Source organism: Neofelis nebulosa, chromosome 8 (assembly GCF_028018385.1).
Source record: "Neofelis nebulosa isolate mNeoNeb1 chromosome 8, mNeoNeb1.pri, whole genome shotgun sequence".
In the NCBI taxonomy this organism is placed as follows: Eukaryota; Metazoa; Chordata; class Mammalia; order Carnivora; family Felidae; genus Neofelis; species Neofelis nebulosa.
This window is the reverse complement of record NC_080789.1, coordinates 121611509-121626579: the sequence shown is the minus strand read 5'-3', so window position 1 is coordinate 121626579 and position 15071 is coordinate 121611509. Positions and strand designations below refer to the sequence as shown.

The 15071-nt window shown below is 39.2% G+C and overlaps 1 protein-coding gene across 13 annotated transcripts in view; it reads left to right on the top strand.

Annotated features, from left to right (window-relative positions):
- The window catches only part of ARMC3 (armadillo repeat containing 3), a 106927-nt gene that overhangs the window by 21882 nt on the left and 69974 nt on the right, over positions 1-15071 (top strand). For 12 of the 13 annotated variants that reach the window (XM_058681706.1, XM_058681707.1, XM_058681705.1 and 9 more), the window contains 2 exons: positions 8450-8575; positions 14783-14851. In XM_058681706.1, the coding sequence (XP_058537689.1) occupies positions 8450-8575; positions 14783-14851 (195 nt within the window). The remainder of the gene's footprint in view (positions 1-8449; positions 8576-14782; positions 14852-15071) is intronic. The other variant, XM_058681708.1, reaches the window with a different exon arrangement.

The following is a 15071-nucleotide window of genomic DNA, read 5'->3' as shown; positions in this document are numbered from 1 at the left end:
AGAAGCTCATAAAAGCCCAAGCACAATGAATATGAAGAAAATGATATACTAAGGTCTAACAAAACAAAATTGCTTAAAAAGAGTAATAAAGAGAAAATCTTAAAAGCAGTCAGAGGAAAAAACACATTACATTCAGAGAAACAAAAATAAGGATGACAATAGATTTATCATCCGAATTATGCAAGCAAGAAGTCAGTGGAGAGACATCTTTAACTAAAGCTGAAAAAATAAAGAAAGAAAAAGAAAGACTAAATAAAAAGAAAGAAAAAAAAAACTTTAAACCTAGAATTCTATTCCCAGCAAAAATACCTTTGAAAAACATAAGTGAAATAAAGTCTTTTTCAGACATTCAAGAGCCAAAGTAGTTTATTGCAAGCAGAACCACACTACTAATTATGGTAAAGTAGGTCCTTCAGGAAGATGACACCAGATGGAAATGTGGATCTACACACTATAATAACAATAAAGGTAGAACACTAGAAATTTAGCATATAAAGTTTTTCCTTATTATTTAAGTCACTTAAAAATCAAATTGGTTATTGAAAAAAATTTAATGAAACATTTAATGTTTATTTTAATTTTGAGAGAGAGAGAGAGAAAGACAGTGAGAGAGAGAGCGAGTGAGAGAGAGAGAGAGAGAGAGAGAAACAGAGCAGGAATAGGGGAGGGGCAGAGAGAGAGAGAGAGATTGAGAGAGAGAGAGAAGGAAACACAGAATCCAAAGCAGGTTCCGGGTTCCAAGCTGTCAGCACAGAGCCTGACGTGGGGCTCAAACTCACGAAAACCTTGAGATCATGACCTGAGCTGAAGTCGGATGCTTAACCACCTGAGCCACCCAGGAGCCCCTCAAATTGGTTATTTCAAACAAAAATAATAATCATATACTGTGCAGCATGACACATTTGTATAAATAAAGTATATGACAACAACAGAACCAAGGGAGAAAAGGGAAAAATGGAAGTATACTATTATAAGATTCCTCTACCGTATGTCAAGTGGGATATCACCACTTGAAAGTAGACTGTGATAAGGATGTATACTACAGACCCCAATACAACACTAAAGTAACAAAATAAAGGGTAATATCAAATAAGCCAACAAAGGAAACAAAACGGAATCATAACAATAATCTTCAATTCATAAAAAGAAGGCAGAAAGGAAGAGGAGTAAAACAAAGAATGAGACACAAAAAACAAATAGATGGTAGACTTAAACCTTAAACAGATGACCGAACTAAATGTGAATGTCTGAGCACCTTAGTCAACAGCGTGAGAGTGTTACATTGGATAAAAAGCAAGATCAGACTACATGCTGCCTTCAAGAAATGCACTTAGAATATAATGACACAGATAACGATAGTAAGAGGATGAAAAAAAAAGGTATCTGGGACGTGAGGGTGATCTGGCTGCGACATCTGTCACCCCATCGATCGCCACGGTTGATTCGGCTGATCTGGCTGGCTAGGCGGGTGTCCCCTTCCTGCCTCACCGCTCCACGTGCGTCCCCTCCGGAAGCTGTGAGCTCGGTCGAAGAGGACGACCTTCCCCTATAGAAGAGGACCGTTCTTTGGTCGAGGGTATACGATTAGCCGTGTTCCCCTCCTGGAACCTGTAAACAAGCTCTCAAGGTCCATTTGTAGGAGAACGTAGGGTAGTCAAGCTTCCAAGACTCCAGACACATCCAAATGAGGCACTGCACTGGCAGTCGGCCTTTCTAAAAAAAAAAAAAAAAAAAAAAAAAAAAAAAAAAAAAAAGATATCCTATGTTAGCACTAATCAAAAGAAAGCTGGAGTGGCTGTATTAATTATCAGAAAAATAAACAGCAAAAAGAAGAGTATCAGATAAAAAATCTCATTTTATAAAAATAAGGAAAGAGTCAATTAATCAAGAAGCTATGAAAAAAAACCTGAGCAGTTATGTCGTTAATGTCATACCTTCTAAATACATGAAGTTAGAAATGCAGGGAGAAATAAACATCCACAAGTATAGCTGAGGATTTTGATAACCTCTTAATAAATGAAAGAACAAGTGGATAGAAAATCTGTAAGGATATAAAAGATTTGAAGAGCAATACAAATGAATTTAACCTAATGGATATTTATAGAATACTCCAAGCAGAATGTACATTCTTTTCAAATGCACAGAGGAACATTTATGAAAGTAGGCAATATTCTGAGCCATAATACAAGCCTTAATAAATTTCTTTTTAAGCCTGAATGAATTTAAAAGGATTCCAATCATATAAAATATATGTCAGACCACAATAAGAATTAAATTAAAAATCAATTACACAAAGGACTCTGGACAATCCTTAAATAGTTAGAAAGTAAACTGCACACTTCTAAATAATCTGTGATTGAAAGAATTCAAAAGGAAAATCCAAATTGAAAATGAAAACACAACATACACAAATTTGTGGGATGCTACTAGAAGAGTATTTAGAGAGAAATTTATTGTACTAAATGCCAGCCAGAAAATAAGGTCTTGGGGCATCTGGGTGGTTCAGTCAGTTAAGCACCCAACTCTTGATACTGGCTCAGGTTGTGAACATACAGTCATGAGACTGAGCCTCGTATTTGGCTTCATGCTGATCATGGAGCCTGCTTGAGAGTCTCTCTCTCCCCCTCTCTCTCTCTGCCTCTCTTCCTCTCTCAGATAAATAAATAAACATTAACAAAAGAAAGAAAATAAAGTCTCAAATCGATGACTTCAACTTCCACTTTAAGAAACTAGAAAAAGAAAAGCAAATTAAACCCAATTATTAGTAATAAGGATGTATGAGCAGAAATCAATGAAATAGAAAACAGAATAATGGACAAAAGTAACGAAACGAAAAGCTGGTTTTTTGAGAAGGTCAATAATAATGAAACAGAGTCTTAAATGCAGAGAACAAGCTGGTAGTTGTCAGAGGGGAGGTGGGTGGAGAGATGAGTAAAGTAGGTAAAGGGCATTAAGAGGTATGAACTTTCTATTATAAAATAAACAAGTGAAATATGTGTGTGTGTGTGTGTGTGTATGACTCTTGAGCCAGATTACTAAAAAGAGAGAAGGCAAATTATCAATACAGGAATGAAAGAGGGGACATCACTCTGGATCCTACAGATATTAAAAGGATAATATTAACATTATGAACAATTTAATGCCAATAAATTCTACAACTTAGATGAAGTAGGCAAATTTATTTTAAGACATAAACTCCCATAGTTCACTAAAGAAAGTATAGATAGCCTGAATATCCCTATATCTATTACAGAAATTAAAATTTGTAGTTCAAAACTGTCTCACAAAAAAAGCTCCAGGTCCAAATATTTTCGCTGCTGAATTCTACCAACTACTTAAAGAAGAGGTACTACCAGTTATATATAAACTCTTGCAGAAAATTGAGAAAGATGGAATAATCCCCTATTCATTCTGGGAAGTCACTATTACCCTGATACCCCAAACAGACAAAGTCATTATAGGAAAATAAATCTGCAGGTTAATATACCTCATAGATATAGATATAGATATAGATATAGATATAGATATAGATATAGATATAGGTATAGGTATAGGTATAGATATAGATATAGATATAGATATAGATATAGATATAGATAAAGATCATGACCAACGAGATTTATTCCCAAATTGCAAGGTTGCTTTAACATTTGAAAATCAATCAAGGTATTTTACTATGTGTGGTAGGCAGAATAATAACTCCCCTAATCCCTGGAAGTTGTGAATATGTTATGTTACATGGCAAAGGCGAAATAAGGTTGTAGATATATTTAAGGTTGCTAATCAGCTGATCTTGAGAAGAGGAAAATATCTTGGATTATCCAGGTGGGGCCTACATAATTGCGAGGGTCCTTATAGGTGGCAGAAGGAGACAAGAGAGTCAGAGTCAGAGGAAAAGATGTGACAGTAGAAGCAGAGATCAGAGTGATGTGATTGCTGGCTTTAAAAATAGAAGATGCTCATTAGCCAAGGAATGTTCATGGGAAGAAATGAGAATGGGTTCTTGCCTAATACTTCAAAAAGGAACATAATCCTGTCCGCATCTCAAATTTAGCCCACTTGGCCAACTACATACTCCTGACTTCCAGACCATAGATAATATATTTGTGTTTTAAGCCACTAAGTTTTTGGTAATTTGTTATAGCAGCATTGGGATATGAATAGACTGTATTTAAAAAAAGAAAAACCATATTATGATCTGAATAAATGCAAAGAATTATCTTTATAAAGTCCAGTGTCTCCTCCTGATAAAATATCTCAGCAAAGTAGGAGTAGTTACAGACTTCCTCTATGGTCAACTAACACTTAATAGTGAAAGGCTGAATGCTTTCCCCCTAAGATCAGGAACAAGAGAAACATGTCTGCTCTTGGCTGTATGGGAAGTTCTAATTAATGCAATCAGGTAAGAAAAAGAAACAAAAGGCATCCAGATTGGAAAAGATGAAGCAAAACTATATTTGATTTATAGACTATGATATCATCTTTTATATAGAAAAGTCTATTGAATCTACAAAAAAGCTACTAGAAATAATACATTAGCAAAGTTCCAATTGGAAGTTTAGCAAAGTTCCAATTCCAGGTTTCCAATTGGAAATCAACATGAAATTTAACACTATTTACAATAGCACCGAAAAGTATGAGATCATAGGATGAATCTGACAAAAGGTGGGAAAAAATCTGTACACTGAAAACTATAAAATATTTCTGGAAGAAATTAAAGAAGTTCTAAATGAATGGAAAGAGATACTGTATTAAGGGCGTGAAAGATGTCAATTGTTAAGATGTCATTTTTCCCCAAATTGATCTATGTATTTAATGCAATTCCTACCAAAATCTGAGCAATTTTTTTGTAGAAATTGACCAGCTTATTCTAAAATTCATATGGAAATGCAAAGCTTCTAGTAAAAGTCAAAACAATCTTTAAAAAAAATTTTTTTTGCGTTATTTTTATTCGAGAGAGAGAGAGAGAGCACAAGCAGGGGAGGGACAGAGAGACAGAATCTGAAGCAGGCTTCAGCCCAGAGCCTGATGCAGAGCTCAAATTCACAAGCAGTGAGATCATGACCTGAGCCGAGGTCAGATGCTTAGCCAACTGAGCCACCCAGACACCCTGAAAGTGAAAACAATCTTGAAAAAGTAGCAACCTTGAGAACATACTCTTCCTGATTTAAGACTATTATAAAGCTACAGTAAGTAAGATAGCGTTATTGGCACAAAGATAAACAAATAGATCAAAGAAGCAGAATAAAGAAGCCATACATGGGCCCACATATATATGGACAATTTTTCTACCAAGGTACAAAAGCAATACAGTAGAAAAAGTCAGTCTTTTTAACAAATGGTTTTAGAATGAGATATCCACATAAAACTTAAAACTATAAAACTTCTAGAACACATAGGAGAAAACCTTTCTGACTTTGGGTTAGCCAAAAATTTCTTCGGTATGACACTAAAACATAATCCATAAGAGGACAGTTGACCGGATGTTATCAAATTTACCCTGAACCCACACACCTAACCAAAAAAAGATACACAGATGGCAAGTAAGTGTGTGAAAAGGTGTCGTATGTTAACCAGGAAGTTAAAGCAAGAGTGAAATATCCCCACACACCTATTAGAAGAACGGCTAAAATTCTAAACAGCATGAATTCATGGCAGCGTGAAGTGCTGGTGAAGATGTGGAACAACAGGAACTTTCATTTATTGCTGGTGGAAATCCAAAATAGTACAGCCACTTGGGAAGACCATTTGGTAGTTTCTCGGAAAGCTAAACATAATCTTACGCATTTCTCAGAACCCATAGAGTTGTACCACACACTCAGTGAACTGTAATGTACATTGTCAACTCTAGTTAATAGCAACGTATCAATATCGGTTCATCAATGGTAACAAATGTGCCACACGAATGCATGATGTTAGTAATTAGGGAAGTGGGGGAGGGAAGAGAGATGGAGAGTATGCGAACTCTGTATGTTTCGTTCATTTTTTTTTTTATAAACCTAAAACTGCTCAAAAAAAGGTCTAGTAATCTTCTTTTTAAAGATAGGCTATAGATCGCGAGAAAATCTTTGTCAATCATATATCTGATAAAGGACTTGTGTCCAGAACTCTCAAAACTCAGTAATAAAGTAAACCAAGTTTAAACATACATATGAGCCAGAGATTTGAATAGCCACGTGGTTAAAGGGCCATATGGATGGCAAAAAAGTGCCTTTGGCTCAACATCATTAGTCATGCGGGAAATACAAATTAAAACCATGATGAGATACTGTTTCACAGCCACCGGGATTACTCTAATCAGAAAGATCGACAGAACTAGTGGCAAGGATATGGAGAAATCGGAACCCTCGTACATTGCTTATGAGGACGTAAAATGGTACCATCACCTTGGAAAACAGTTTGGTAGTTTCTGAAAAAGTTAAATGTACATCTATCAGATGATGCAGCCAAAGTGTGGTATATCCATATGATGGTGTAGTACTCAGCAATAAAAATGATGAACTATGGTACGTGCTACAACGTGGATTCATCTCAAAATCATCAGACTGAGCAAAACCAGACAATAACAAATTCATACTCTATGATTATCTAGAGTTCTGGGAAATGCCAAATAATGTATAGTAACAGGAGGAAGAGGTCACAAAGTGTCAAGAGGAAACTTTTGGGGCTGTTAGATATGTTTTTTTTTTTTTTTCCTTAATGGTGCTGTTTGGTTTCATGGGTGTTAAACATGGGTCAAGATTTATCAAATTGTTCTCTTTAAGTTTCTACAGTCTATTGTATGTCAATGATGCCTCATAAACACTGTCAAAAAAGAATAAAAATAGATGTAAAGATTACACAAGCTATTAATTTTGCAAATCCTCTTTTGCTGGTCATAAAATTATAATACACAGCATTGTTTATAAACTGAGAAGAAATGTATCTTGATGAAGAAATAATTCAAGTTATGTAATAAAATTCTCAGAACAAAAATTTAAAGACAAACTTAATTTTTATGACAATATGACATATAAAATATCTTTTTTATTTAAGCATAAGCATCTTAAAATTTGTATTAAAGATTCATTTGACAAAATGTTTTCATCTAAGAAATTAAGTTTTAGAATTTCCTTAAGATGCAAATATTGGGGGCGCCTGGGTGGCGCAGTCGGTTAAGCGTCCGACTTCAGCCAGGTCACGATCTCGCGGTCCGTGAGTTCGAGCCCCGCGTCAGGCTCTGGGCTGACGGCTCAGAGCCTGGAGCCTGTTTCCGATTCTGTGTCTCCCTCTCTCTCTGCCCCTCCCCCGTTCATGCTCTGTCTCTCTCTGTCCCAAAAATAAATAAAAAAACGTTGAAAAAAAAAAAATTAAAAAAAAGATGCAAATATTGGAAGATTTGAAGAGAAGTTTGTGATAGTCAACAATGCATATTTCAACATGTTCTTAGCAGGCGACAAATCTGACCATTTAGAGACAGGGCAATTTCATTAGGAAGATATAGTCTGTGTGTTATCAGAATATGGACCTATAACTTAAAATATAAAAGACTCTAATTTTATGAGAAAACTGAGGCAAGACAAGTGAAAGGGACTTTGTTATATCTCAAATTAATTTTGAAAGTGAGATCTATGTTTTCGTAGCCCATGAAATTAAAAAGCTGAAATTACTCAGGACCTAAACGTTGTTCCTGACTTTGTAGAATGATATCCCACTCATCAAGATATAGCTAAATTGCTTCTATAGTTCAGCAAGACTCTGGCATTACGTGGCCTTCTGGGGTTTCTTGCCACAGCTAAGGAGTCCCCAGTTACCCTGGCGGCTCCCCTCTGTGTGTGAACCTTCATGCTTGCTGCAGACACATCTTGGATGACAAAATAGGTGCTGTAACCCCAGTGGGTGAAAAACGAGCTCCCTGAACTCACCCCACCATCCCACTTTGACTTGAAGTGGGGTCCGTGTATGTTAATGAAGTCTCATGATTAATTATGCCAGTACATGACCGGCGCTATGCTAGGCGCTGAGGATACGAGAGAATAGAATAGAAAGGGTATCTGTCCTCGTGGAAAATTAAGTTGTAGTGGAACAGGCAAACGAGGCAAGGAGATGGCTAAGTGGTATGAAGAAAATAGACCAGGGAAGAGGAAGAAAGGCTTGGACGTAGTGGTAACATTAGATAGGGTGGTCAGGGGAGACCCTCTGAGCAGGTGCAGTGTGAACTGAGAACTGAATGACAAGAGGAAGCCAGCTCTTGAAATAAGCATCAGGAGGAAGGAAAGCAGCAAATGTCGAGGATCCCTGCGCTCTAAAGTTTATTCCGAGATATATGCGGAAATAAAGTGTATGTATATGCGGAAGCAAAGAGGAATGTGAAAGGCAAACAGCAAATAAGAAATTAAAATGGCACGAGGGAGAGTTTTGATGAGACTGATCATATCCATGCATGATTTGATTTTACCTGTGATATCAGGTGAAGAAAACAAAGCTACCCTCCTTGAACTTGGAGCTGTGGAACCTTTAACCAAGCTGCTCACCCACGAAGACAAAATTGTAAGAAGAAATGCTACCATGATATTTGGAATCCTGGCTTCTAATAGTAAGTATCAACTCTCAGAAATAATCTCATAACCTCATGTAATGCATTATCCTTTTTTAAAATTTAACTTTAAGGGGTTTGTTTTTAATTTTATTTGAACTGACTTTGATGTTAACGAAAAGTTAAATAAATATAATACAACAGATTATGATTTCATATTTTAAGAACATATTTTTCTTCTTGATTTTACTGTTTATTTTTGAGGTGGGGGAGGGGCAGAGAGAGTGGAAGACAGATGATCGGAAGCAGGCTTTTCACTGAAAGCACAGAGCCTGTTGCAGGGCTTGAACTCATGAACTGAAAGATCATGAGCTGAGCCAAAGTCAGATGCTTAACAGACTGAGGCACCCAGGAGCCCCGAGATATTTTTAAAATATAAAAACACATGCAAATGTATCCATGTAAAACTCTCAGAGTTGGTGACGTGGTAGGTTTGAGTCTAACAAGTTGAAGGGCACTCATTGTCTCTTAAAATAGCTCTTTTCTGGAGTTAGCGTGACGTAATTTGTCCGCCCATATGTAAGCTACACTTCGTATGTATTTCATAGTGAAAGTAACCCAGGACGAAGAGGTTTGATACATTTATTTTTTTGAAACTGCAAAATATATTTTGCCAAAAATAATTTTAGACACGTATTTATTTCTTAAATCAGACCTATGGCTTGAATATTTTCATATGTTTAATATGGTGAAATGATAGTATTAGTTAAAATATGCTATCATGTCTTTTAGAATACTGGTTTGACGAAAACTCTGCCAATAAAGGCAGTCCCTGATTAATGAACAGGATGCCTGTGTCACTTGAAAGTCATTTTCATGTTATAATGGTAGGTTTCTGAGTTAGCCACTAAAGGCCTTGTGACTTTATAATAAAACATGACATTCTTGGTGAAGACTGAATGAACTCTAAACCGAAAACCCAGGCAGTTAGGAATAAACGTATCTGTCTGTCTCATGGCATGCGGCTAAAGTTATCATACTTCCCCCCCTCACCAGTCTCAGCAAAAGCACAAGCTCAGTTTCCTCCCTCAACTTCCTGACTCCCCCCCACCCTCACTTTCCTGAACCCTGGGTGAGACAGGACGGGAGAGGAAGGGGGGCTCCTTATTCCACGCTGTCCAGCAGGGACGGTGGCATTAATGTCACAGACAGGAAGATGGGAAGTGACGGGGAAGGAGAGTTTTAGGTGACATCTGTGCCCTTACAGCCAACGCCGCCAAGACTGCGTGAACACTGCCTGCAGTTCTGGGGGGCTGATGGGGCCCCGCTGGGGCTGTTAGTGGAAGGGAATCTGGAGGCAAGTACGGGAGCTCTAATGGTGGCTGTTCTGGAAGGCAGGGGCTCTGGGGGTATTTCTGGCTGCAGGATGAGGACAGTCGTGGGGGAGTGGGTGCTCTACCAACCCAGATTTTGGTAACATTAGTCAACACTCACACAGCATTTGCAATGTGCCAGGCGCTGTCCTACATGCTATTTGTACGTTCAGTCATTTAATGAGGTCGGTGCTATGGTCATTCCCTTTATATGTGCGGCAACTGAGGTACAGAGAAGTTAAACAAGGTAGTAATCATTTGTATTGTGGGGCCTTCAGGAATTTGTCTCAGGGGCTGTCTGTGTACTAATTCCGCCATGTTGAATGAGCCACCTTGAAAGTATTCATAATCAAAAAAGGGAACATGAAAATTTTTCTTACGTTTTATTCCGTTTACACGCCACGGGATTTGAGAAGCGGGGGTGCTTTGTAACACCTCTTATGCAACTCCTCGTTTTAAAAATAGAAAAGAGCTCTGAAAGGATTAGGTTCCTTGTGCATTCATGCGGGTGGTTCATAGAAGAAATCAGATCAGAGCTAGAATTAGAACTCTACTCTCTGGCTTTAGTGGACTTGTATTCATCAAGTATTCTCTGATCCGTAACATGAGTGCACATGCTAACTCAGGTTCTCCTACTACATGATTCTGGGGGAGAATGCGTGTCCTTTGGAAAGGAAAGTTATAATTTTCTGCTGAGACTTCTGCCTTCTAACTTAGTGTCTAGGTTTCTATGACTTTTTTTTCCTATTTACTTTTGTTCTTGATTTCTCGTATTCATTTTATTTAGAATTTGCACCTTCCAATACACGAGGAGCTTATAATCTGTGAAGCCCTCCAAATTGGTTTGCCACATTTTCCCGAGCAGGGTTTGTATGTTGCATTTCACGAGTTTCCAAAAGAGTCTGTGACCCTAAAATATTGAGAATGACCGTTGCGTTTGAGTGCTCAGTGTGATGGCTCTCAGACCTGTCGAGCCACCCCCTGGGAGCCGGGTGGCTGGGCTGCGACCAGTGCTGGGGTGCAATCTGGTACCACGAAGCATAACACTGGAAAGAGTTTTGCTGTCTTGGCGGTTTCCAGCGAGCCCGTGGGTCTTAGATATGATGAATGAACCCTCCCGCCCCCTGACCAAGAGCTTTCTTTTGATTCCACGAATTGGGTAAAAAAAAAAAAAAAAATCAAGGCATTTATGGGAATTGATTCATTTTCTACGTGAACGATCTGATGACACGATAACCTGCTTGGCGTCCTCAATGGCTCGTGTTCCTGCTTTGTCAGTACAGCCAATACATGAATAGCTTTTGCTTCACTGTCCATCCATGTCCAAGGCGACTAAGCTAGTCATTCACTCTAAATGAAAAGGCCTGGGGCACCTGGGTGGCTCAGTCGGTTAAGCATCTGACTTCGGCTCGGGTCATGATCTCACAGTCCGTGAGTTCGAGCCCCGCCTCGGGCTCTGTGCTGACAGCTCAGAGCCTGGAGCCTCCTTCGGATGCTGTGTCTCCCTCTCTCTCTGCCCCTCCCCCACTCACACTCTGTCTCTCAAAAATGAATAAACGTTAAAGAAATTTTTTTAAATGAAAAGGCGTGTTTCCAGACTAATTTGTAAACAAACGCACCTCTGGTGCCGCATGGTTAAATCATCTTTAGACTGTCTTAAAATAACCGCTTTTTCTTTAGAGATTTGTATCTTCACATGCCTTTCACATACTCAGTGCTTTCACTATGTTCATAGTGGATGGACCAGTACGATGTTCCAACAGAATGCCTGGTGCTAAAAGGATTGCTGTGAGAGCAAACACATTCTTGATTTTTCTTCTTTGTCTTTTTTCTAAAGTGATTGAGTTATGAGCCTATGCTAATCCTGTGTCATTCAAGACAAGCATTTAAATTACTGTGTTAAACCTTTTAATCAAAATGGAGTTGCTGTCTCTTACGCACCCCCCCCTCCCCGGTTTGTATTTAGTTTGATGAGGCCGTATAACAGAGGCTCATTTAATGAAGTCAGCTAAAGAGAGAGTTCATTGCCATCCTTGAAGCCCAGATTTTACATTACTTATGGCGATCTGAAGAGCTTGCCATCTTAAGAAAAGGTTGATGTAAAAGAGTATATAAGGTCAAAAATAAATTGGATGGTTCATATTAGGCAACCAGAAAGTATAAATAAGAATGCAGTTACAACAGATTGCACGGGATGTCTGGGTGGCTCAGTCGGTTAAGCCTCTGACTTCAGCTCAGGTCACGATCTTGCCGTTTGTGTGTTTGAGCCCCATGTCGGGCTCTGTGCTGACACCTCAGAGCCTGGAGCCGGCTTCAGATTCCGTGTCTCCCTCTGTCTCTGCCCCTCCCCTGCTTGCTCTCTCTCGCTCTCAAAACTAAGTAAAAACATTAAAAAAATGTTTTTTAAAAAAAGCCAGATTGCATGAAGTTACTCCAGGAAGTGAAGGTGTTGGCAGTTCTGAACAACCTAAAATTGTATGTGTCCTAGAGTTTAGCTGGAACATATTTAAAGCAAATTTTCAAAAATGTATTTATTTATTTTGAGAGAGAGACAGCACAAGTGGGGGAGGAGCAGAGAGGAGCGACAGAATCCCAAGCAGGCTCCACGCCATCAGCGCGGAGCCCGATGCGGGGCTTGAACTCACAAACTGTGAAATCATGACCTGAGCCGAGATCAAGAGTCAGACGCTTAGCCAACCGTGCCACCCAGGCGCCCCCAGCTAGAACATATTTGCGTGGACCAACCACAATAGGTAGAGTTTCTATTCAGTTGCCCTATATGAGCGTGTTCTCTGTGGAGAAAGAAGGGGGCAGAGATCGATATTGTTCTTTCAAGTGATGAAAATAGGCACTTTTCCGTTATGTTTTGCTGACTTACCCTCAGGAAAAGAAAGATCCTTTAGGGACAATTTGGTGTCAAAAAGCAGAATAACAAACTGATCCGCTATGCCACCGATTTATAGGCACTGCCACAGAATCTGAGCCCTCCGCTGAGCCAAGAGAAAAATGGTTTAGCGAAGAGCTCTACTGCATCTGTTACTGGACAGATTTGGCTAACTTCCAATCTAGAAGGGAATTTCATGGCACAGGTTTCTGTGATGAAGACTTTTGAGTTGTTAGGGCAGAAGAACGTGAGGTGTCACATACGGGCCCAGCCAGGCGGCCTCGGCCTGCGGGAGCATTTCCTTCCTGCAGGGAAATGAGAGAAGCAGAGGGCACATGGAGCATCGGTGTTCTTGACCTCATGGTCAGTGTTGCAGCAGAAACTTTGGAAATATATGGAAGGTTCTTTTGGATACCAAATGGAGAATGAACTGGAGATCTAAAAGCCCAGAAATATTTTGCATCAAGCATGTAAAAATAGATGGGTGTGGCCTTCTCATTTGGAAATACAGACACTGGACTCCTCAGAGCAGGAATACCAAGAACACAAGTTTTCTAGAAGGTGCACCAGCACACTTGGAAAGATCTGAGTAGGATGCCTTCACTTGGTTAATTCCCTGTCAAGGTATACTTTTTTTTTTTTTTTTTTTTTTTTTTTTTAATTTTAGAGAGAGAGAGCAAGAGAAAGCATGAGCCAGGGAGAGGGACAGGGAGAGAGGGAGAGAATCTCCCGGGGCTGGATAACTGGATCCCATGACCCTAGGATCATGGCAGAAATCAAGAGTTGGACACTCACCCGACGAAACCACCCAGGCGCCCCCGTTTTTTGAACCTGTGTTGACTGTAAAATAATGCCCTCCACTTTGGGACGCTACCCTTTCCAGAATCTCTACTATTCTTTTGTACTTCGAGCTTATTCACATACATATAAGCCAGTGATAAGTTTGCTGGCCCTCTTCTGCCATTTTGAACAGAAACAGAGCAAAAGGTGTCCAATAAAAGTCAAGTCTACCCAGTGGTTAATGAGGAAAAATCCATCCAGAGACTCTCTGCCATGAAGTGAAATTTTCCAAAATCCTAATGATGCTAATTTCGGCTTACAAAGATAACTGACCAAGAACCACTGCAAAAACTAAATGAGTACCTTATTTCTTATGCCTTATTTCTTTTTTTTTTTTTTTTTTTTTTTTTTTTTAGCGTTTATTTATTTTTGAGACAGAGAGAGACAAAGCATGAACGGGGGAGGGTCAGAGAGAGGGAGACATAGAATCTGAAACAGGCTCCAGGCTCTGAGCCATCAGCACAGAGCCCGACGCGGGGCTCAAACTCACGGACCGTGAGATCATGACCTGGGCTGAAGTCGGCCGCTTAACCGACTGAGCCACCCAGGCGCCCCTCTTATGCCTTATTTCTCAGAAAACACGGTTAAGGATGGCAGCAGAGAAGTAGGGGCGTGTCTGCCCGGCCTTAATTAGGCTCACGTGACTAGTACAGAAGTGAACTTTAAACAAATCAATATACTTGTCTTTAATCATTTTTGGCATCTCTGATAATCAAATGGAACACAACCAAGATATAGTAATCGAAAAGGCTGAGGATAATTCTTACTTGCATTCTGCACAAGTTTTCTTAAAATCAAAATTTAAAAATACCCTTTCCAACAAAACAACACCAAAAGGAATTTCTACTATACGGTAAACAAATGTAGGGCGCAGTAACTCGGCTTTACTGATTAGTGTTCTAGGTACACTTGGCACTTTTCTGGTTATCTTTTCTAGTGTTGTCGGAAGGTAGTATATTTCGGTGATCAAGGAGAGGGGCTAGAGTCCGTCTAGGGTCCGACAGACCTGACCGTGCTACCTGGTCTCACCACTGACTTGCTGATTTTGAGCCTCAGTTTCTTTATTTGTAAAATTAGGTAATAATAAAGCCTATCTCATAAGGGACTGTTTAAACAACCTCGCTGTTATTGATAATAATAAACATTAATACGCTGTTTCTTCTTTTGCAGACGATGTTAAAAAATTGTTAAGGGAACTAGATGTCATGAATTCCGTCATCGCTCAGCTTGCTCCAGAAGGTAGTTTTGCATCCCGCATCTGTTTCAAAAATGGGACTGGTTTGTTTTTCGCATTTCATTAAACTACTCCTCGGAAATAGCCTATGTAATATCAACTGCGAATTGTCCTTAAGGTCTTTCAAGCCAAGAGGGGCTCTCACCAAAGTTAGGATTCGTGAAGCTTTGGTTTTCAAAACGTGTTTTAAAGTAGTGGTTGCGGACACTTGTGTTGTTTATCTTT